This window comes from Euleptes europaea, unplaced genomic scaffold (assembly GCF_029931775.1).
Source record: "Euleptes europaea isolate rEulEur1 unplaced genomic scaffold, rEulEur1.hap1 H_1, whole genome shotgun sequence".
Lineage (NCBI taxonomy): Eukaryota > Metazoa > Chordata > Lepidosauria > Squamata > Sphaerodactylidae > Euleptes > Euleptes europaea.
In genome coordinates, this window is record NW_026612049.1 from 1,177,196 (window position 1) to 1,200,880 (window position 23,685).

Here is a 23,685-nt window from a genome sequence, read left to right on the forward strand (position 1 = left end):
GTAGTTCAGTCTGCAACTATGACACACATTTCAAACTAAGGGATATTGTCTAAGAATGAGGGCTATACTTTGTATCTCTCTTAAAAACCCAGATTTACTGACTACTGTTCTGAATATGTAAGACTCGAGGAAGGACAAACAAAAATGTACAAGTTGATGACAGGAAAGCTGTAAAAGTTAAAAAAAGAAGAAGTAGGTCCCTTTTTAAATAATCTGGCAGTGTATCACTTTTGCCCAAGATGTGCGTTGGGAGAAAGAAACAAAATCTACAGGGTGCTCCAGTGCTAGGTCTGGTATAGTTTTAATCGTGTTTTCTTTATGTTTCCTAGCTTGAGGCTCAGTATGTTTTAAAAGGTTTATGCTGAATTATATGAACAGCATAGAATGGCCATTATTTCTGGAGTTGTACTTGACAATCTTCAGTGGGCTGGTTCCAACATAACAGTAACCTCCAGGAAAGCAATTTTGAAACACATCAAAATATTACATCAGTGTGCAATAGCTCATGTGGATTTCCATGAAGACATATTGTATCATTGACTATCATTGAAGTCAGAATAACTACACATTTAAAAAAACTGCTGTGTATAAACAAGATACCCTGTGTTGTATATTATAAGCATTGCTGTTTTGTATAATTACCCAATGCAATGTATTACAAATTGCTTGCCAGATTTTTTAAAAATAAGTCAATAAGTAAAATTTTTCTGCTGACACAGGATTTCCAACTGAACCATTTATCTTGTGTGTGTGTTTTTTTTGAAAGGCTTCATTTCAGATGTCATACCAAGCTATGGTTTGCTCTAAACCATACTTTAAAACCCAAACCATGGTATTGAGCTTTTTATCTATTTTTATATTATGCCTGCTAAATACTCCAATCTCTATGTGTAGTGGTCTCCAGAGCCTAGGGGCCAAATGGGCTTAGGAGGCACCCAGACCCCAACACCGGTGTCTGTGCCACTGGCAGCAGCCCCCTAGAACTACCGCAGCAGCATAGCCCTCGGACGCTGGCTCGACCTCCTGCCAGCAACCTGTCAGCGCACGTCCTCGCCCCAACGTCCCAGGAGGCGTTCCTGGGGTGTGTGTGTGTGGAGCTGCCAGTAGGCAGACTCCTAACCCATTTCAGCCTGGGAACGCCCCCTTACGCTTCAGCGGTGCTGCGCCAGGTTTTTGCTGGCACAGCATCTCTTTTCTCTATGGGGCTTTCCCTCCCTTTTCAATTTTTTCATTAAAAATGCCCCTTTTCCCCCCTGCAGTGGCTATGAAACCTGTTTGGAGGCGCCGCAGCCACGCCATCCCTGGCTGCTGCAGGGCTCAGGAATGAGCTGAGAACATCTGTCAATCTGTGATTTGTCAGGCTCAGTCATCAAGCCTTGGTTTCTATTTCTGGTTCTGACCATGGTTAAATGCATTAAATATCGCCATGATTTGGTATGATGGCAGAATTGAGCCTAAGAGTAGATTTAGTGATTGAGACCTTAAACCCTTATAAAGTCATTTTGTAATGAAAATGGCAAAAAAAATCTTAAATGTTACGGAGGCAGTTAGCAAAGCATATGCTTCAGTAACTGACCAGGCTTAAGGCACAGTTAAGGCTGCCAGTAGGCCTAAGGAAAAATGGAAATGAGCAGCTGAAGCTTTTCATGGCATGGATTATCATCACCTGGTATACAACATCCCATTACGCTTCTGCTAAAGGGACAAAAAAAATTTCTAAAGGGAGATGGCCGCCATAGGCACAATCTAATAAAGATGTGGGTTTTTTGTTTTTGTTTCAGTTTTCCCACAGCTCCCCTATACTGTTTTTTAAATTCCCCAAAGGATAGAGGCCTTTTATGCGTGGCTGTTTCCCTCATGATACCCCCTCCAACGACTTCGGGTCTGGATTATGCATGCCGTTTCTGACCATCAGAGGTTGCCTCGTTCTCCACCTGCGTTTCTCCACATTTTGCCCGTGTTTTCAAATTCGAGATAAAACAGGTCCATGAAAACGTAGGGAAAAAACGCAGGAAAATGCAGGGGGAGAGTGAGGCGACCTCTGATGGTCAGAAACGGCATGCATAATCAAAACAAAGACCTGAAGTCATCAGAGGGTGACAATGAGGGAAATGGCCATACATAAAAGACCAAAGATAGCAGAAGTTTTTGAAATGGGAGACTGGGAAAATAGCATACATGCATCAACAGCATTTCTTTTGGATTACAGTTGTATTTTATTATTTTCACACTAAAAATGCTGCCTGTGAAAGTTTTGTGATACACTTACACTCCATGCTGCAGTTTTTGGGGAACTATTTTGAGATGGAATATTCCTTTTCTGGTTAATTTCATATTTCTGATTGTTTTTAAAAGGTCTCACTGAGTTCTTCAGATGACAGATAAGGAAAAAAGTAATGGAAGGTCCATGTTTTCATATCTGAAGCCTCAAGAGTGTAGCAGTCAAACAGGGTCAAGCCAGGGATATTGTCTTGTTCTCAGCATATGTGTTTTTCAGGAAAGGACTGTAATAAATTGAGTTGCTGTGAATGTCATTTCTTTCTCTCTAATGTGTATCTTTTAAAGGCACAACACTTTTCTTGGGGAAAAAGAATTTATCATTTATCATTATCTTTTAACATTCAAATACATGATGTATGTTAGAGCCGTTTATAGCATAGGTGTGGAGAAAAATCATATTCTTTCAGTGTTTTCTTCCAAAGGCTAGAAGAGGTTTATTTTCACAAACATAAAAATAATCAGTCTATCTTTTCAGGAAATCTGATTGCACTGTAGGGCAGCTGCTAGACAAACAGCTGTATGGAGTTACACAAATAATTTCTGAAGAGCAGAACAGATGATTTGGTGATCTGGGAAGAATTTGTTTCAGTTTGCATTTAATGCATTCCTCACTATATTTAAAGTCTTTTAAATGCAATTATTTTGAATATAGAACAAGTTGAGATTATTTTACCACTGCATGTTCAGTGATGCCATATTCAGTAACACAATTAATAAACCTCTGTTACCAATGCCTCTACCCTCCTAGAACAGTAAGATAGGATCCTTGTATAATTTCAGATCTTTTTTCCTATAAATTGCATGTCTTCTGTGTATCACCAAATGCATGCTTTTCAGATATTGATTTTTAAAATCCTTTTTAAGTACATTGAATCATTTTGAAGTGTTTTTTTACTTTCTTTCTTTTAAAAAAATCACTATTGAACATTAACGTTTGCTTTTTCCCCAGCTCAGTTTATAATTAATGAATGGATAATAATTAAGTGCTAAATACAAGTTACTTTATTATGATTTATTAATAGAGAAGCACACCCAAATAGCATTTTCTTAAATGTTTTTTTTAATGTTTTTATTTTTTATTTTTAGACTACTACTACTTGGGGATGTAAGGTTTGTGCCATGTAAAGTGCTAGCTTGCATGCATTCATTTAAATACTAAAAACTGTAGTACTGCTCGATCCATATCTGACTGCTAGGTTTCAATTGACAGCTGAGGATTTGTGACTGGACCATGAATCAAAACGGCAGGCATTTATACCCCAGTGCCAATGAGGATACATTGGGAATTACTTGGCAAAGGTAAAATTTTAATTATTTCCAACCCTAAACTATCTTGGGCTCTTCATTATCTGTTTTAGCTGGCATTCAGGAATATGTTTGTCAAAGTCTGACCATAAAATACCTTTTAACATCTTCTGAATTACACTATAGGTTATCTGAAATGTCAATTGAACTATATACGATACTGTAGTTAAGCATTTGGAATACCAAGTATTTGCTCTCAGATATAAAGACTGTGGGACTTTCAGGCAGAAACTAAAATACAGTTAACTAAAACTTTCTGTGAAACAGTTTTCTTTGCAGGTAAGAGGAAACTACTACTATTAACCATACTGACTATGTATGTACTGTGTAATTCGTTACTATGCTAGTTGAAAGATTTAGCTAAGTAGTTAAAAAGTAAGAATCTAGTAATAGGAAAAATCAGTGTCTACCCTTAGTTTGCAATATTTGCTGTGACGTTGGCGATTGATGAGAGCTCTTATGAAGTAATATTTTCTTTCTTTCCCACCTTCTCTCATAAGACGCATAGAAACTTCTTGAATCAAGGTATATATCTGTAGCCCCAAACATTCATGCTTGTAAGTGTAAGTGACATCAGTGGGATTGACTTCATTAACTTGGTTTTAGATTGGGCTGTGATTGTGGCATGGTTTGTTGTTACATGACTGAGCATTGAAGGCATTCAGACTTGCTTGAGCAAACCTTCCTTCTTTCTTTCTTTTGTTGCACACAGTGAGATCATTAGTGATGTTTTTGCAGCATACCAGTTTGCCATTATATTCAAACCAACAAACTACTGTTCATGTTTTTCCTGCAAACTAATTGTCAAACTAGACGTTACAGCACCAGTGGGTCTAACCCATGGACACCAATGCCATTTTTTAGAAGAATTCAGCCCTTTTTAAAATGCTGCGAGGGCTACAGTGCAGTGGGGCCAAGCAATCTTGTGTTCCCCCACCCCAGCACATCTTTTCAAGTGCCAAAACAAACTGTTCACTGATGAGTTTGCACAAGAAGGTAAAGAGTTATTTCTCTTTGAGCTGCAGCCTCCCTCCTCAAAAGCCAATTCTATTCTCTTCCCTAGGAAGAGAATAGAACCTGATAAGGAGGGCTTTAAACTAAACCTGATGAGGGCTTTAAACTAAATCCTATGGGGGAGCGAGACAAGAATTTAAAGACTAGCATGATGACAATAACGGGATGAGGACAATAAAGATTTGCAGGGAGTGCCATGTATGCGAGGAAGCATAAACGAGGGTAAATTCAGAAACAAAAACCTCAGGGCACATAAACCATAGTTTCTAATGTCTGCACACTAACACGCAGAATATGGGAAACAAGCAGGAAGAACTTGAAGCCCTAATACAGGAAGGGGATTTTGACCTAATTGGCATTACTGAAACTTGGTGGGATATCACTCATGATTGGAATATTGAGATTGAGGGGTACAACTTGTTTAGAAGGGATAGACAGATAAGGAAGGGGGGAGGAGTAGCATTGTATGTCAAAAAATGTGTACACTTGTGAAGAAGTACATGAATCTGAGCATTGTAGTTCAGTTGAGAGTCTATGGGTAAAAGTAAAACGAGTAAGAAATAATCGTGATATTATGGTGGGGGTCTGCTATCAGCCACCAAACCAAGCAGAGGACTTGGATGAGATACTCCTAGACCAGATTACAAAGTTCTCAAAGAGACAGGACATGGTGTTCATGGGAGATTTTAATTACCAGGATATCTGTTGGAAGTCCAACTCTGCTAAAAATGCAAGATCCAATAAATTCCTGACTTGTCTTGCTGATAACTTCCTATTCCAGAAAGTGGACAGGGAAACAAGGGGATCTGCTATCTTAGACTTGATTCTCACCAACAGGGAAGAATTGGTTGATGAGGTTAAAGTAGTAGGCACCCTGGGTAGTAGTGACCATGTAATCTTGGAATTTACAATCTTGGGGAAAGGAAAAACTACGTAGTCAGACATATAGGTTGGACTTTAGGAGAGCTAATTTTAACAAACTTACTCTAAGTTTGTTATTTTTGAGAAGTCTTGGAGAACAGGTGAGATGCCAGAAGATTGGAGGTGGCCAAATGTTATCCTCATCTTCAAGAGGGGGGAAAAGGAGGATCTGGGTCACTACCGACCCATCAGCTTGACTTCTATACCGGGAAAAGTTTTTGAACAAATCATCAAACAGTCAGTCCTTGAGCATTTAGCAAGGATGGATCTGATCACTAAGAGCCAGCACAGGTTTCTCAAGAACAAGTCATGTCTGACTAATCTTATCTGCTTTTTTGAGAAAGTTACTACCTTGCTGGAATGCTATAGACATAGTTTATCTTGATTTCAGTAAGGCTTTTGATAAGGTTCCACATAATTTCTAGTTGACAAATTGGGAAAATGTGGTTTAGATCCTATTACTGTTAGGTGGATCTGTAACTGGTTGACAAATCGCACCCAAAGAGTGCTTGTTAATGGTTCCTCGTCCACTTGGAGAAAAGTGACTAGTAGAGTTCCTCAGGGATCTGTCCTGGGCCCTGTGTTGTTCAACACCTTTAGAAGAAGAAGAGTTGGCTTTTATATGCCGAATTTCTCTGCCATAAGGGAGAATCAAACCGGCTTACAATCACCTTCCCTTCCCCACAACAGACACCCTGTGAGGTAGGTGAGGCTGAGAGAGAATGACTTGCCCAAGGTCACCCAGCTGGCTTCGTGTGTAGGAGTGGGGAAACAAATCCAGTTCGCCAGATTAGCCTCCGCCACTCATGTGGAGAAGTGGGGAATCAAACCCGGTTCTCCAGATCATACTCCACCACTCCAAATGATTTGTAGAAAGGAATAGAGGGAATGCTTATTAAATTTGCAGATGAAACTAAATTGGGAGGGGTAGCAAATATGGTAGAAGACAGAGCCAGGATACAGGATTATCTTGACAGGCTGGAGAATTGGGCTAAAACTAATAAAATGCACTTCAACAAAGATAAATGTAAAGTTCTGCATTTAGGGAGGAAAAATCAAGTGCATAATTATAGGATGGGGAGACTTGTCTGAGCAGTAGTGTGTGGGGAAAGGATCTTGTAGTCTTAGTAGACCAAACACTGAACATGAGTCAGCCGTGTGATGCAGTAGCTAAAAAGGCAAATGCGATCTTGGGCTGTATCAACAGAAGTATAGTGTCCAGATCACGCGAAGTGCTGGTATCGCTTTACTCTGCTCTGGTTAGACCTCACCTAGAGTACTGTGTTCAGTTTTGGGCACTGCAATTTAAGAAAGATGTAGACAAGCTGGAACGTGTCCAGAGGAGGGCAACAAAGATGGTGATGGGTCTGGAGACCAAGTCCTATGAGGAAATGTTGAAGGAGCTGGGTATGTTTAGCCTGAAGACTGAGAGGGGATATGATAACCATGTTCAAGTACTTGAAGGGCTGTCCTATAGAGGATGGTGCCGAGTTGTTTTCTGTTGCCCCAGAAGGTCGGAACAGAAAGAACAGGTTGAAATTAAATTAAAAGAATTTCCGTCTAGACATTAGGAAAAATTTTCTAACAGAGTGGTTCCTCAGTGGAACAGGCTTCCTCGGGAGGTAGTAAGCTCTGCTTCCCTGGAGGTTTTTAAGAAGAGGTTAGATGGCCATCTGTTAGCAATGCTGATTCTATAACCTTAGGCAGATCTCAGTACTATAAGCAAACTCTATGCTAGCCACCTTCAATGGAAATTCAGGGTTTGGTTGGAACAAGATAATTACTTGGTACAAGAACAGGTGGGCTTCAGAGAAGGCTGCTCTACTGTAGATCACTGTATATTGTTGGACCATCTTATTGCCAAATATTCTGCTAAGTCTCACCTCCTTGTATGCAGCTTTCATCGATTTAAAATCAGCTTTTGACTCAATCCCTAGAGCTATTCTTTGGGGAAAACTAGAGGCTTCAACAATAGGCAGGCGTCTTCTGTTTTTAATTCGAGTTTTATATGAAAAGACCACAATACGGGTAAGATGTAACCCCCAAGGACATCTCACTGATCCTATTGAAACAGCGAAGGGGGTCAAACAGGGCTTCATATTGGCACCATTTCTGTTTAACGTTTACATCAATGATCTGGTATCATGCCTAAATAAGTCAGAGTTGCATCCCCCAAAACTGGTGGGAAGACACATCCCACTATTATTGTATGCAGATGACGCCGTTCTTCTTTCTAGAACACCTATTGGCCTTAGAAGGGCGTTGCACTCGCTTGCACTCTATTGTGCTGACAACCAATTTGAGGTTAACTATTCCAAGACAAAGGTGATGGTTTTTGCAAAAAAGCCAAAACTCCACTCTTGGTGGTTGAACGGGGTCAAAATAGAGCAAGTGCACTGCTATAAATACCTGGAGGTGGTCTTTAAGGCACCAGGTTCAAAAATGTCTCACATAACTTATGCTGCCTCAAATGCCCAAAAATGTGCTGCAGCTATACAAAAGTTTTTCTGGACGAAAGGGGGACGCTCAGTTATGGCAGCTGTTAAGCTATTTAAGGCTAAACCTCTTTCTCAAATGCTATATGGGGCGCCACTTATGACCATGGCAAATTACTCCAAGATGGAGAAGATTCAATCTAAATTTTTGAGAGCTGTTTTACAAGTCCCCTCCAGTGTCTCTAATGCTGCAGTCCGAATAGAGACTGGGGAGGTTATAATTGAAGCGAGGATATGGATAGCCGCAATTTCTTATTGGCTTAAAATAGCACTCTGTCCTAAAGAACTCGTTAATCTGATCCTGTATGACACTTTTACGTCTCCCTGGTAGAGGAGTTTGAAGAAAAAATTAGGCTTCTATGGTCTCTCTCAAGAACTACTTTTATCTATGGAGTATTTGCAAGCCAAGGTCTTGATAAGGCAAAGAATACGAGACGTAGAAAGACAGCATGATCTGAATAGACTTAAAAATGTCTGTTACAATCGAAATACCCTTACTAATGTGACCCCGATGCCATATCTTGTTCATCTGGAAAAACTGATTATAGGAGAGCCTTTACCTTGTTACTCTGCAATGCTCTCCCTTCAGCTATAATGGAAGGTAGATACAAGAAGATCTTCCATGGTGAACATGTATGCCCTTGTTCTGATGGGAGCATAGAGACCCTTGAACATGTCATTTATGACTGCAAAATTTATAATAAAATAAGAGAAGACATTTCCCTTGTAATAGCTGACCACTCAGGGAGCACTAGAGCAACTCGCCTTTCTAACTTGTTCTCAGTTAAAGGCACCGAGCTAACTTTTAAAATGGCCAAATTTGGATGGCGAATTATGAAGGCTAGACGAGCATGGGTCGAACCCAACGAATGAGTTTTAACTGTGTTCTATTTACGCTTATGTTTTTTATAGTTCCCCTACAAATGTTTGATTATATATTTATTGATGTATATAGCTACTATTTTTATTATGTAAAAGTTTTTTATTGTTGGTCTGGGACCGTATTAAACATTTCGAACCTTAGGCAGATGATGAGAGGGAAGGAATCTTGTCCATCTTCTGGACATGTAGTAGGGGTCACTGGGGGTATGGAGGGGAGGTAGTTGTGAATTTCCTGCACTGTGCAGGGGGTTGGACTAGATGACCCTTGTGGTCCCTTCCAACTCTATGATTCTATGATTCTAAGAGGAGAATGTGGGGGTACAGGGGACTTCAGATGGAGAAAGGGGAAAAGATCCATTCTGCGAACTCATTGCAGTTGTGGTCATTTAAATCTAATTCATCCATAATATCTGGAAAACACATGAAGTATACCGGAACAATAACAGTATTTAGCTTTATATCTGTTATTTGCTGCTAGTACATATTGGAAGAAGTGTTCAGAGCTTACAAAACAAAAGCATGATGATAAAAGGTTTCATTATTTTACTTAATTTTAAAATCAAGCAGTTTCAGAAGATCTTGTAAGCTACAAACATTGAATCACATTTGGTGGCCAGTAATTCAACCTAATAATTTATGTGCAAGTATATTTGTGATAATGCATATTCTGCTGTATAGTTTTTCTAATATCAAAACGTTTTCTTATAAAAAGATACTGCTATAATCCATTGATGACTGAAAAGCCTCATTTAACTGTTATACAAAAACAAGAGGATCCATAAGGGCAGAATGGAGCATTCAGAAAGTTACCAGTTCTCTGTTTATTAAAGAAATTAGCCCAGTGTGTTGCTAAGTTTTGCTCTTCATCAAGGACATTTTTACACTGTAAATATAAGGCAAGTTTTCTTGTTGTTTTCACAGTATTCCTGAGCTTTGCGGCTGCTAGGGACAGCATAGGCGAGGCGCTGCTGAGGCGCCTCCAAAGCCGTTCCCCAGCCGCTTAAAGTCTTAAAAAGGCAGCTGCAACAGCACAGGGAGGCTGACGTGATGGCCCCAACGCTGGCATCCCTGCCTCTCGCGGTGCTGCAAGTGGCCCAGGCGCCGGTGCAAGCAGCCTGGATGCCAGCACAGCCACTTGTGCTCTTCCTGAGCTCTTTTCAGCCATAGGATATGCATTGGATTTAATCAATTGATTTTCTTTAGTATTTATTATTGGAAAATTAGATGTGGTACAGAAGCCAAAATTATACATTTTGTCTATACCAAAAATTCCTAACAAATGTTCCCATGTGATTGGCTTGCTTCAGTTCCATGTGTGCTTTGTAAAAGCTGTAAAGTGTTGTTGAAGAAAAATTGAACTGAGTAGTTTGCCACCTCAAAGATCAAATGGTACAAAATAAAATTAGGGCTTTTCAGATTACCTTTAACTTTTCTGTAGTATGTATGCAGTAAAATTGAGAGACTATACAGCAAAGCATTTATTTTGCAAATGAACTTAATTCATAGATGTAATTGGCACTGTACATTCCCAAAAATACACACATATATATATTAATGTAAAGAGGAATTTGCATATTTCATTTTTCAATTCCTTAAATATCTCCTAGGTTATATGATATTAACACTAAACCATATGTTATACTTCACATATAATCCCCCTATTATTTTTAAATGAAATGCAGGTGGGGAGGGCTGCAAAGTTGCGTGTGGGGGGAGAGGAGGAAGATGCTTAACTCTTTCCCTGCTTATAACTCTCCACCACCCCTCTCTTTTTCTGTGGGGTACAATTTGCACAACTACTTTTTTCCAGAGAGAAGAGAAAGCAGCTGATAAATTATTTTGCTTAGAAAAATAGCCAGTAGGAAAATGACCTTCTTTCTACTCTATTTTTATTTCATTCTTGCTTGCAGCTTTCTTTCTTTTCTTTTTGTTTGTTTGTTTGTTTTTAAATACTGGGTGAAGGCTACATGTGCCTGTGTATAACATGTAGTTTGTCCCTACATGGACATGTTCCTATATGAAAGGGAACTGTCATAGTCCTCTACAGCAAATGTAGCTTTCATGAGTAAACCTTATTCATATAGCTGTGAAAAATGTGAAAAAATGTATAGTGACATTCAGATAAAATTGTGGTACTCTAGCCTAATGACAGTTTTTCTTATAATCCCTTTGGTAACCTTCACCAGTGTTCAAGGGCCCTTGCCTGAAATCTGTGTGATTTGTTTCTATGATTGCCAGAAGAGTTCTTTGTAACCAGTGCTACTATAAAAATAGAATGCACAATGTGGTTTGTGGGCTTCATATATAAACTTAGGAGTGGAAGGAAGCCATGGGTCATCTAGTCCAATATCCTGCCTTGAAGTTATACTTATGACTCATTCGTAGTTTTCTCTTGAAAACTTTTTTTTAGTGAAGGACATTTCACAACTTATTTCTGAAATACTCTCATAATTCAGAGCTGCCTCTAGCATTTAACTTATATCTGTTTTGTGTCCTATCCTATCATTGCATAGAATGAACTGTTCTCATTATCGTCTATTGCATTCTACTTAAATATAGAGTAGATATATACTGACTACCCCCCCCCCTTTAATCTTACTTCCTATAGGCTAATTCCACCTGATTCCATCAACGTTTCCTGATTTAACTTGCCTTCTAGACTTTTTACAGTGAAATCCTAAACAGAGTTACACCTTTATTAGCCAATGGGCTTAGAAGGGTGTAATTCTATTTAGAATTGTACTGTTAATTTCACCCTCTTGCTCTTTTCTGATTTGTCACTATCCTGATTGCATAGCGGTCATCATAACTGGACATAATCACTAATTTATCAAAAGTAATCTTATTAGTTCCTGAATTTTGGATATGATTATTCTTTTATTGTAAAATGTTATCATTGTTTGATGCTAAGACACCATAGTGATGAGTTCTTTTGTAATTTATTTATAATTTGTATTCCAGTTCTAAAATGAATTACATTTTATCCTATCTTAAAAAGAGTTTTAATGCCTTCTGTTTTGAAGAGCATCAGATTTAGGACTTCCCTCTTCAGTACCCCAGTCTGAATATTTTTTGATCAGTATTACTGTTTTTATTCTTTGTGCTGGTTAACATTCCTGGATAATATTTCTCAAAATATGTTGCATCTTCCATGTAAATAAATTAACTAAAGAGATTCTCATCACAAACCATACCAAGGCTTGAACTTTGGTAGGGTCTCACTCAAGTTGGTATGCAACTCTGGACAAGATTATGAGGCTAGAAGATGGCACGGGGGAACACTGCCAACCAAGTCTGCAAGGCTTAGGCCTGCTTGGTTGCTTGAGAGAAAAGGAACAAAACCTTTTATTTAAAACCTACTACAGGCGGGTATGTTTTTCATTCATACCCTTAGATTGACCTTCTGTGAGATGCTACTATGTATTAAAAACTATGCTAGTTTTCCAAGCAGATATGTGGCATATCAAAAAAGGTAACAAGAATTATCAGTTCATCTGATTAGAATCAGTGGAAATATTTGGAGGAGACCTTAATATAATATAACATTCACTCTCACTTGAGATGATAACTGCACTGGCTACCTCTGACGGCTTTTGTTTTTAGTGCTCTTATTTTCAGAGCTTCATGCTTCCCATCCACACCTGGCTGTTTTATTGAAAATGTGTACTGTTTTCTGTTTCTGTCTAGATAACTTATTTATTTTTTAAAAAATTCTTTGTTTTATTTTTGTCTCAAGAAGCATCCAAACATAATAAGAATAATAAAAACAGCTAAATATAAACTCAACAAACATAGTCAAAACTATATCAGAAAACCTGCAGCAAGCCACAAGAAGGCCAACATTATTCAGGGAAAGGCTCAGGATAAAATAATAGTTTTAGCTTGACACCTGATATACAGCGATATTGGTGCCAGATGAACCTCTTGGAAGTGCACATTCCAGAGATGAGGTGCAACAACTGATCTCAGACCCATTGCATGTTACCACCTATAGTTAGGACAACAGAGTGTGGTTATGACAGCAATTTTCATTGGCTTTCCTTTCCTCCAGCATCTTTATGGACCACTTCTCTCTATGCTGTGATATGGGGGAGGGCCTTGCAACAAGAACAACATAGCAGGAATAATCCTCTTTCCTACTTGTGCTAGTTGAGTGTACCACAATTACATCTACAAAAAGAGAAAAGGGAGGGAATCCTGTTGAAGCCAACTTCTTATTGCAGCCCCTTGTGCTACAGGACATCCTTTTCAGCCGGATCTCCCAGCCCTCATCAATGGCATTTCAAGAGAACGGGCAGGAAGCTTTCTGGGGACATGGAAGCCAATTAAAATTTATTCCATGAAACCACTTCATTGATCTAATTATAAGATCCAACTCAATTAATCTGACCGGTCTTTGCTCTATCCTGTAATTGTAAAGAGTATCTACTACTTTCTGAATATGATCACTTTTGAGACTTTGTTTCTGACAGCACCCCACCTTTCACACTCTGGTATCTTTTGGAACTAAGTATAAAAGGTGTGTTAAAAATTACCTAATAAGTGTATTGGAATATCTTTTTTAAAAATAAAAAACATAAAATGCTTGTTTTGTGTAGAATAGATCAAGGTGCAAAAGAGCACCTTTCATGTTATTGCATCATGTAATTAAGATTCATATGGTTGGATACATTTATATGGTTGGATATACTGATCCACTAACACAAGGACTGTCATTTTTCTCCACTTTCCTTATCCCCAGCAGCCATTTCTGACTCTCAGGGAATTTGATTCCTATGGTTCAACTTCTGTCTTCAGTGCAGCCCCAAACTGGGACTGCGCTCATGTAGGCTGGCCACAGAATAGAAGTGTCTAGCTTCCCTAGGAATCAACATGGTGCCCTTCCCCTCCAGAGCAAGCAAATTTCTTGAATAGGAGCTTCCAGTGCCTTCCCCAGTCATCTTCCTTTTACCCCCAGCAAGCTGGGTACTCATTTTACCGACCTTGGAGAGATGGAAGGCTGAATCAACCTTGAGCCGGCTACCTGAAACCGACTTCTGTTGGGGTCAAACTCAGGTCGTGACAAGAGCTTGGACTGCAGTACTGCAGTTTACCACTCTGGGCTCCTCTAGAGCAGTGATGGCGAACCTTTTAGAGGCTGAGTGCCCAAACTGCAACCAAAAGCCCACTTGTTTATCGCCGAGTGCCAATGCGGCAATTTAACCTGAATACCACCCCCAGAGGGGGCCCAGAGGGAGAGGCTAGGGTTGCCAAGTTCCTCTTCGCCATGAGTGGGAGGTTTTTGGGGTGGCGCCTGAGGAGGACGGGGTTTGGGGAGGGACTTCAGTGCCATAGAGTCCAATTGCCAAAGTGGCCATTTTCTCCAGGAGAACTGATGTCTGTTGGCTGGATATCACTTATAATAGCAGATCTCCAGCTAGTACCTGGAGATTGGCAACTAATTCCTTAGTGTTTTCTCTCTACATATCAAGACAAATGGAAAGGTGTTTGGAGGATGGCTTGTGGGCACTTCAAAGGTGGAATAGGACTGCACGCCCCTCCGCCCGCACAGACCCAGAGGGCGCCGGAGAAGCTGCTGGAGGGAAAGAAGGAAGGAAGGAAAGAAGGGAAGGGAGGGAGGGAGAGAAAGAAAGAAAAAGAGAGAGAAAGGGAGAAAGAAATGGAGCGAGGGAGGGAAAGAAAAGGACAGAGGGAGACAGAGAAAGAAAGAGGCCATTTATGCATGGGAGGTTTTGCCTTGGATTTGCCACTCTCCAGATGCACGTTTTCCCCATCCAGATTCTCAAAACTCTGCATGGGGACTTACTGAAGAGTTTTGAGAATTTGGATGGGGAAAATGTGCATCTACAGAGCGGCAAATCCAAGGCAAAACATCCCATGCATGAATGGCCAGAGACAGGAAAGCCTTCCCGCTTCTCTCTCTCTCTCTCTCTCTCTCACACACACACACACCCCTCCTCCCTCAGCAGAGAAGGGGCGCGCGCGCGCAGAACAGCCCGCAGCGCACTGGGGCCGGGAGACCCTTCCCTTCCCGCGGAGGCTCGGCATCCTGCCCCGCTGACAGCTGCCCCCGTCCAGCCTGGCCCACTGCCAGCGAGGGAGGGGAAGGAGGCGCCCCAGAGCCTCCGCCTGACTTCCCGCCCCAAGGCTCGCCAGCCACCAGCCCTGCCACCGCGCCCTTCGCCTGTGCACGGGGCTGGGCCCCACCGGCCGCCTCCCACGTGCCCGGGGTGAGCAGCAGCAGGAGGAGGAGGATCCCCCGCCCGGCTGGGCCTTGCCGCCACCACCCACCCCTTTCAGAGTGGAGCTCCGGTGGAAAGGAGGCCCGTCTGGCGCAGAGGGAAAGAAGGAGGGAGGGAGCCCAGCCTAGCTCACTGCCCCTCTCTGCCTGCCTGCCTTGCCCAGGCCCCTAAGCCCCCCACCCGGAGGGGATCTCCCACCCGGCCTGCCTGCCCCAAGGGGGGGATGCGGCGAGAGGCGAGCGAAGTGGGGCAGAGGGCACCTCTTTTGCGCCCACCGGCCAGCCACGCCCCTCCGCCCGCACAGGCCCAGAGGGCGCTAGAGAAGCCGCCGGCCATGCCGAGTGTGGGCGCCCGGCTTCTGTTCCCCGCTCTCCCACCTGCCTGGCCGGCCGCGCACGCTCCCTCCACCGGTGGCAATGGCGACGGCTTCTGTGGGAGAGTCCGGGGGCCACCGCCAGTGATGTCGGAGGTTCCCCACCCCTGGGCTACAGCCTCCCCCATCCGGGGAGGGCCAGAGCCGGAAAGGCCAGCGGCTTGGAGGAACCACGCGTGCCGGCAGAGAGGGCTACGCGTGCCGGAAGTGGCACGCGTGCCATAGGTTCGCCAACACGGCTCTAGAGGTACTAGAATATTTACTTTGTCTTGCCTCAAAGGGTGTGGCTGCTTCTTCAGGCAAGATTCACCTTGCCACCATTTCTGTGTATAAAGATTTGTTCTCACATAGATTGGCTCAGCATTTTCTTAAAGGGTTGATTGATTAATGCTTTCTCTCATACACACACCTATGATTGTTTCTCAATGGTCTCTATCCTTAGTCCTCTCGCAACTTATGAAGGAACCTTTTGAACCACTGGCTAACGTCCCTTAGCTGTACTGAGCAGGCAGGTAGTGTTCCTGGTTGCAGTCACTTCTCCCAGGCGAATCAGTGAGCTGGCTGCATTAAAGGCTGACCCCCCTTCCTTAAAATCTTCAAGGAAAGGGTTGTTCTGCACCCCAGTTTAGATTTCTTGCCCAAAGTGGTCTCAAAATTTCACCTGGCTCAGGAGGTAGTACTGCCTGTATTTTTCCATCACCCGCTACTAAGACTGAGAAGGCAGTCTACTCCCTGGATGTTAGGATGGCCCTGTTATATTACATTCACAAAATCAAGAAGTTTAGGATGGATAAGACTTTGTTCATTGGCTACTCATGCCCAAGGAAGCATAGAGCTGCATCTTCACAGTCCCTTTCCAGGTGAGTTGTGGCTGCAGTCCGATCATGTTACGAAGCTGTGGGCAAGCCTTGCCCTTTAGACGTCCGTGCCCACTCTGATAGCAAAATTGCTCGGTTATGAATTATTATATGGGGGAATTAGCATTCAATAACCGGCAATAAGACGTAACTTAAGCAGGATGCAACCTTTGTCTACCAGAGTCTGTACCATGACCAAAAAAAATGAGGCAAAAGCAATGGAATTAAAATTAAAAGAATTTTACTCAAATTACATGTTCACACACGTATACAAAATTACACATACACATCACACAGTCAGAGCCTAAGAATTAAAGGTAGTAGCATAGAGACGTTGGCCAATGTGGCTGGTTTCCCTTTGAAGAGGGGAATACTGCACCTGATCCTGTAGAGGGTACCTCCAGGGGTTCCGTGCGGCTAGAAGTGAGAGAAAAATGGGGGCTGGGGGTTCCCAGGGCTTGGCCAGCAAAGCTGGAGAGCTGTGTGGTCTGGCATTGCTACCCAGACCGACAGAATAACAGCAAGTGTGTGTGGGAGAGAGAGAGCTAGCGTATGGATGAGAGTGACCCCAGATATATTCTTCCTGGGGTGGGGGAAGTGGGTCCTGCCCCCTTGTGGTTGCCATGGTGAACAAAAGGTGAACAATACCTTAATGGTTGGCTGCTAGGGTGTGACGGGGCAATTTGGACAGGCTAACCTGAACCATTGACTGCACAATTCAGGGAGATGATAGTTGATGGGATAGACAAAAGACGCGAACAGCTACTTCCGAGCGAGTCACTTCCTGGATGCCGGAGGTGCGATCTTCCAGCACTGATATTTCGGAGGCTTCCGATGAGCCATTAATCATGCAGATGGAGGGGGGGGGGAAGACTGCGTATATTCCTGGTCGCCTCTTGCGAAATGACAGCTTGCTGGAGACTGGGTCAGAGAAAATGGATTCCCTCTGGTTCACTGTGAGGGGCTTCCCTGCCTATGGTTTCTCCTTGTCAATTTCGCTATACAGTACGGGGGCCTCTGTCCATATTGTCTGGGCTTGGCTCACTTCTGGAACGGTGGCGACACGTGTCTGTAGGTTTGCCAGGTGACACAATCTGGGAGATTGCATCCATTTGGTAACAACTCTACCAAGGCACAGGGCTACTTGGTTGCTTTTCATCGGAGAATACTGCTTATAGAAATCTGTAACGCAGCAACCTGGTCAGCTGAAGACTCATTTGTGAAACATTATGTGCTGGACCTGCAATTGAGAAAGGATGCAGAAGTGTTCCAGTCACTGTTCCAATGAGAGCATCACCCCACCTTCTTTTGGTGCATAGCTTGCTAAAATCCCAATGCGGAGGCTGCACTGAAGATGGTAGATGAAAACAGGGTTGCATTTATCTGTAACTGTTATTCATCAACATCTTCTTTGCAGACACACATTCCCTCCCTTTTGTCCTTCTGGGAGCTCTCTTGTTTGGTTTTTTTATGGCTTTCATTGGCTACTCATGTTCCCATAGTACATGATGGTTTGGGTGGGAAAAACCATTGTGTTTGCTCTGGATGGGAGGGGACGGGCACCCTGTTGGTTCCTAGGGAGGCTAGAAACTTCTGCAGCCAGCCTATGTGGAGTCCCAATGCTTGTCTGCCCAGAAGAACAGTTACAGGTAAGTGCAAGCCTGTTTTACAAGACCTGCGTGGAGTAATAGCATTGAGGTCAGTGGGCTGTAGTAAGGAGGGGGAAGAGGGCAAAACTGCTCCCAGTGATTGAAGGGGCAGCTCTGCTGACAGAAGAGGCAGAAAAGGCAATTTCATCCCTTCCTCCTCACTGGAGTCTACCAAATCCCATGGGTCCAGTGACCCCAAGAAGCAGCTTTCCTAGGGTTGGAAATAACTGCTGGGGGAGGGGAGGGGAAGCGGAGGAGATCCTCAGCCTTTAGGATCTTCTGCTAATTAACCCATAATGTACAGAAAAGAAAGGTGTTCTCATTTCAGGGGGGAAAACTACAGGAATTCCTATATTACTCAATTAATTTATCCTTTATTTATTTGTTTGTTGACCCTGACAAGCCAAATTTCTGACATAACAAAATTTAAACCAAACTGGAGTTTAAAATCCAGTAGTGCATCCAGAAAGGAGGCCTGGTTCAAATAATCCGAACAAATGAAAAAGAAACAACTTCATACAAGAAGCTTGCGAAATGGAAGTCCGTTCCATTTTACCTCCAGGAAGAGGGGCTTTTTATCCGTTAGGAGCTGCTTCCAGTGGAGGTTCTTTTTTTAATCAGTTACTATGCTTTTTTTTTTTTGTAACAGTGGAGGTTGGCCTAAGTGTTTAAAGGATTTTTTTTAAAGCCATTATTAAGCTTCTTGTAATTTTGGTCTTCCCAAAACTAACAGTGTTCAGACATTCATTGACAAGTAATTTATATTTTAAAAAGCAAACCCTTTCAATTCTGTTTTAAAGGATTAACTGCTAATTTAACATTACTTTTTCTGTGCCCAGTCACTAGACTAGCATTTCCTGCTTCTACTTTGTTATCTTGACACAGGAGTACAGTACAACAGCTGGTTTGTTCTTAGAGCTCCTGAGGAGAGCCTTATTCTCAGAGTGTTGAATATCCTTTTCAGCTTTAGCCGTAGGGGTGTTCAAAATATTCAACTTTTTAAAGCAGCGTTCTTTGCCCCCAACCCCTCCAAAGGGCTGTGATGATAATGTTGATAAGGCAATGAAATGGAATAAGCTTGGTTTGTGGAGGAGGGTGGGCTGGGAATTTATTTTTTTCCCCAAACCATCTTTGTACATTACAGTTTTGAACAAACATGCAAACTTTTGAAGAACCAGATCAATACCCTGTAATTCTACAGCTGGATTTTTTTTAAAGTTTTGCACTTCAGACAATAAATACTGCAGTTAGCCAGAGGGTTGTTCTCTGCATTATATATTTTCTTGGAATCATAAAAGTACAAACTCAGCTTTTCCAGTGAGAACAATGAAACAAAAGCATTACTGATAAAATCATTTACGGTGGGAGAAACTGAAGGATTTCTGGCTTTTATCAATTTGTCACTTTAACAGACAAACTCAACTCTCTAATAAAGAAAGATGTCCTTTCCATCTAAGCAAACATATTCTGAACACTTCCTAAGAAATTAATTGTATTCCAGCCAGACTTGCATGCTGCCATCCCACAGGAAATGGGTCAGCAATCCATTAAGATGCCATTAGATAATCTAATTTGGAACTTAATCTCTAAATTAACCATGCTCCATACTTGAAGCATACTTGGGGGAGGGAGTTTGTTTGAATCGATAGGGGAGCCGAAGCGTGAAGAAGGCTGTTTATTTTTTCTGTAGCTGTGGTCACGTCTCAAGCCGTCTGGTAACCAGGAGAAACCAGACATGATGTAATTCCAGATTGAACTTGAACTTCAGGGACTTAGAATGGGGAAACAATGGACCATAGGAATCAATAATGTCCATTTTCCACATGATTATATTTGGAGCTTTAAGTTAACCTTTATAGAAGAAGCAAAAACTGCAATGTGACCAAAATGAGGAGATTCGCATAGAGTGCTACATGAAAAACAAGTTTGCCACTGTATTTTCAGCAGTACACTGCAGATTCCTGCAGGATTAGAAAAGTTCCCACTCTGCAGTAAACCATTTGCCTGTTCTGAGCACTCTTTGTTCACTTAGGTAGGATAGACTTAATGTTATGTTTCCTGTCAGATGATTTTGGCAGTGCTCTCAGGGAAGGAGGAGCTTGTTTTAAAAAAAAACCCACAAGTGAACGGTTAACCCATTTGTATCTCTAGTGTATCATGTGGTTGTATTTTATGTTGTATCTTTTTCCAACCATAACTATTTTTATTATCCTGAAACAGTGTGTTCAGTGGATACTGACCATAATATTGATTGAATGAACAAAATATAACGTGAATTATATTTGCTTAGGTGCTTGTAAAGACACTTTGAAATCAACTCTGTGCAAAACAGAGAAAATAAAAGAAATAGATAATGTCACTGTGATTTACCTGCTTTAAAAAAATAGCTTTGAGAAAGAGTAAGGGGAGGTCTTAGAGAAGTAGAAGTACGAAATCTAGGTGCTGAGAGGCCTTTGGTTAACCTCTTTTGTGCTGAATTTTAGAACTATATATGCATGTAGTTTCTTTGGTTTTTCATGTTGGCTCAAATGAACCATCTAAATCAGGGGTGTCGAACTCATTTGTGAGGAGGGCCGGATATAACATAAATGTCTCTTGGTTGGGCAGACGATGTGTACCAAATAAATAAATAACCATACAATGTAATGCCAGGTACTGGAGATACTTGCTAGCCCAGATCTGGAAGGGGAAGGCTGCTTTGGGTGGCGAGCTCGCAGCGGGCTCACCAGCCCAGATGCAGATGGGGTGGTGGTGGCTGCCTTGGCTGGTGAGCTCGCAGCAGGGCCGCCAGCCCAGATCCGGACGGGGAGGGCTGCCTTGGCTGGCGAGCTGGCAGAGGTCTCGCCAGGCCAGATCCAGACAGGATGGTGGTGGATGCCTTGGCTGGCAAGCTCACAGCAGGGCCCGCCAGCCCAGATCTGGACAGGGAGGGCTGCCTTGGCTGGCGAGCTCGCAGCGGGCCCACAAGCCCAGATCCGGATGGGGAGGGCTGCCTTGGCTGGCGAGCTGACAGAGGTCTTGCCAGGCCAGATCCAGACAGGGTGGTGGATGCCTTGGCTGACGAGCTCACAGCAGGGCTTGCCAGCCCAGATAAGACGGGGAGGGCTGCCTTGGCTCGCCCAGAATGGGAGGTGGGTAGGTGAGCCTGTGTGCCTGCCCGGGCCTCGCTGCAGCCAGAAAGACTGGGGGGAGGTGGGTGTGTGCGCACAAGCCTGCTCGGGCCTCGCTGCACCCAGAACGGGACGGAGGGAGGAGGTGGGGCATGAGCCTGTTCAGGCTTCGCTGTGCCCAGAAAGATGGTGGGTGAGCATGCAAGCCTGCTTTGGCCTTGCTGTACTCAGAAAGGACTCCGAAACGAGAATGACCAGGAAATAAACAAATACACAGAAATGAGTTAACAAAGGCCACAGCTTTATTGATCACAACAGAGAGGAGCATTTGGCGAGGCATGGGGCAGGATCCAGGCATCAAGTAGGTATCCATCCCAAGACCATTAAGGGGGTCCCCAAGAAGGGGAAGGCACACAGGCTTCTCTTCCCCAAATGGGATCCAGGTCGATGCTAAAAACCGCCAAAGAGCAGGGCTCCTGCCCTGCTCCAGCCAAAGCTCCTACTGCTACAACCAACAAAGGAGGGAGTCTCTAATTCCGTGGAGCCACAAGTCTTGTACCCAGCTGGACAAATGAATGCCATCCGGGCGGTATAATGCATGCTGCCTAAAGGAGATATCTAGGTGATGTATCATGACACCAGTGATAGACGCGACATGGCTCTACACACTTTCTTCCTGGTAAAGTCAGCTCTTGCAGGGGCATCTGTGTTTCTCCATGCTTGCCTTTCCAGCTGTTGGGACCAGAAAAAAATGGGTGCCTGGAAGCCTGGTGTGCAGTGGTCTGCGGTCAGAGACCATGGTAAGTGAAAGACTGATTCGTTTATGACCTGGCAGGTCATTCTCTCCGAGTTGAATTATGATGGCATCAGGAGGGCCGAAGTGCAGGATGTTTTCTGTCACTGTGGCAGTGAAAGAGTCCCATAGCATACCCCTCTGTCCAATCCACTTCATCTGCAGCTGTCGAGCCGGAGGAAGACACATAACAGCCACCCCAGTGCACGATGCTGTGTCCAGTAACCCAAACAGTCTTTAACAAGCCTATAAAAGAAGAGCATGACAGCATGTGCTAAAGACATTTACTTGTGTATATATGTCTTACATGCAGAGGACTTCCAACCCCAATCGAGTGAATGTCGCTTTGGACAAGCCCATTATAGCAGCTGGAGTGGCTGCCTTGATCTGAAAAGAATGGGCGCCAAATTCCTTGGACTACACCTCAACACAGCCATAAACTGGAATCTCGTAAGGAAGGACCCATTGCTATGCACTAACAGGGGGCCCAGGCCGTTAGGGCGCCTGTGCAAGTATGCCTTCGTTGCAGATACCGGGCAGGGCAGTCCAGGTGGCGCCGCCTTCAGAGCTATGGATGCGCACCCATCCCAACTAGTCCGTTTTAGACTTTCTGACCATGATGTACAAGGTGGAACATATAAGTGACATATCCCTAATCCCAACAGCCCATGCAGATTTGTCATGGCCAGAGGACAGAACCAATTTTCCACACCAAAAGGCTCCAAAGAAAGAGAGTACAAATGTGGCTTTAAATAGGACAACTTCAAATTTGGAATGGCAAAGTGCTGAAAGTTGTTGTAGGAGGGACTTAAGGATAGTGTAAGTTATGGGGCTCCGCTTGTCGGGAGGGTGAAGGCAAAGACACCTCCAATCCTGGATTGCCCTCTGTATGATGAATGAACAGAAAGGGTCAGGATGACCATACCCCTTGCTATAAAGGAAACTGCAGCCAGGTGGAGCGCCATGGTCCTGTATGACATGCCCTGTTGCCTCATCGAAGTGAGGTACCTGAGGATCGTGTCATGAGATACTGGCAGTGAACCGCTGTCACCAATACTCACTGTGAATGCCAAGGCCCTATTGAAAGCCCGGGAATACGAGCGCTGCATGGTGGGAGCAACTGAGTTAAATACTCCCTGCAAGATTAGTTGTTGCCAAGGACCCACAGTTCATCCGGAAAGGGATCTGGGTGCTGATTTGCCTCTGGTGCCAATGTCCTGAACCTTGCATCCTGAAAGGGTGATAATGCATCCACGATTTCGTTATTGGCACTGGAACATACTTAGCAGAAAACGAGATGTTATGTTTCAAACAAGTTAACAATAAGCTGTGCACCAGTGCATGACCCGTTCTGATCGTGAGGACTACCGGTTGATAACCCGGACAACTGCTTGGTTGTTGCACCAGAACAGGACCTTTGAATCAGATAGTGTTACCCCATATGGAAACTGCTACCAGGATTGACAGCAATTCCAGGAAGGTAAGGTCCCTCAAAATCCTAGATTGCCGCCAATAAACCAACCAGCGCCAATGACACCAGCACCCTGCAAAGTATCCACCGAACCCAATGCTGCCGGCTGCATCAGAATGTACTTGCAAGGAAGAACCAAGATCACATGGTGGCTGCCTCAGTGAAACTCCATTATATTCCACTAAAAGGTTTTCCCCGTGGCACAGAGTGGTAAACTGCAGTCCAAGCTCTGCTCAAGACCTGAGTTCGATCCCAACAGAAGTCGGTTTCAGGTAGCCGGCTCAAGCCTTCCA

The 23,685-nt window shown here is 43.3% G+C and overlaps 1 protein-coding gene across 11 annotated transcripts in view; it reads left to right on the forward strand.

The window, feature by feature from the left end:
• LOC130492890 (nuclear factor 1 B-type) overlaps positions 1-23,685 on the forward strand; it is a 444,072-nt gene that overhangs the window by 412,690 nt on the left and 7,697 nt on the right. For 9 of the 11 annotated variants that reach the window (XM_056866639.1, XM_056866640.1, XM_056866646.1 and 6 more), the window contains one exon: positions 3,491-3,579. The exons of the other annotated variants lie outside the window; for them this stretch is intronic. In XM_056866639.1, the coding sequence (XP_056722617.1) occupies positions 3,491-3,579 (89 nt within the window). The remainder of the gene's footprint in view (positions 1-3,490; positions 3,580-23,685) is intronic. 11 annotated transcript variants of the gene reach the window in all.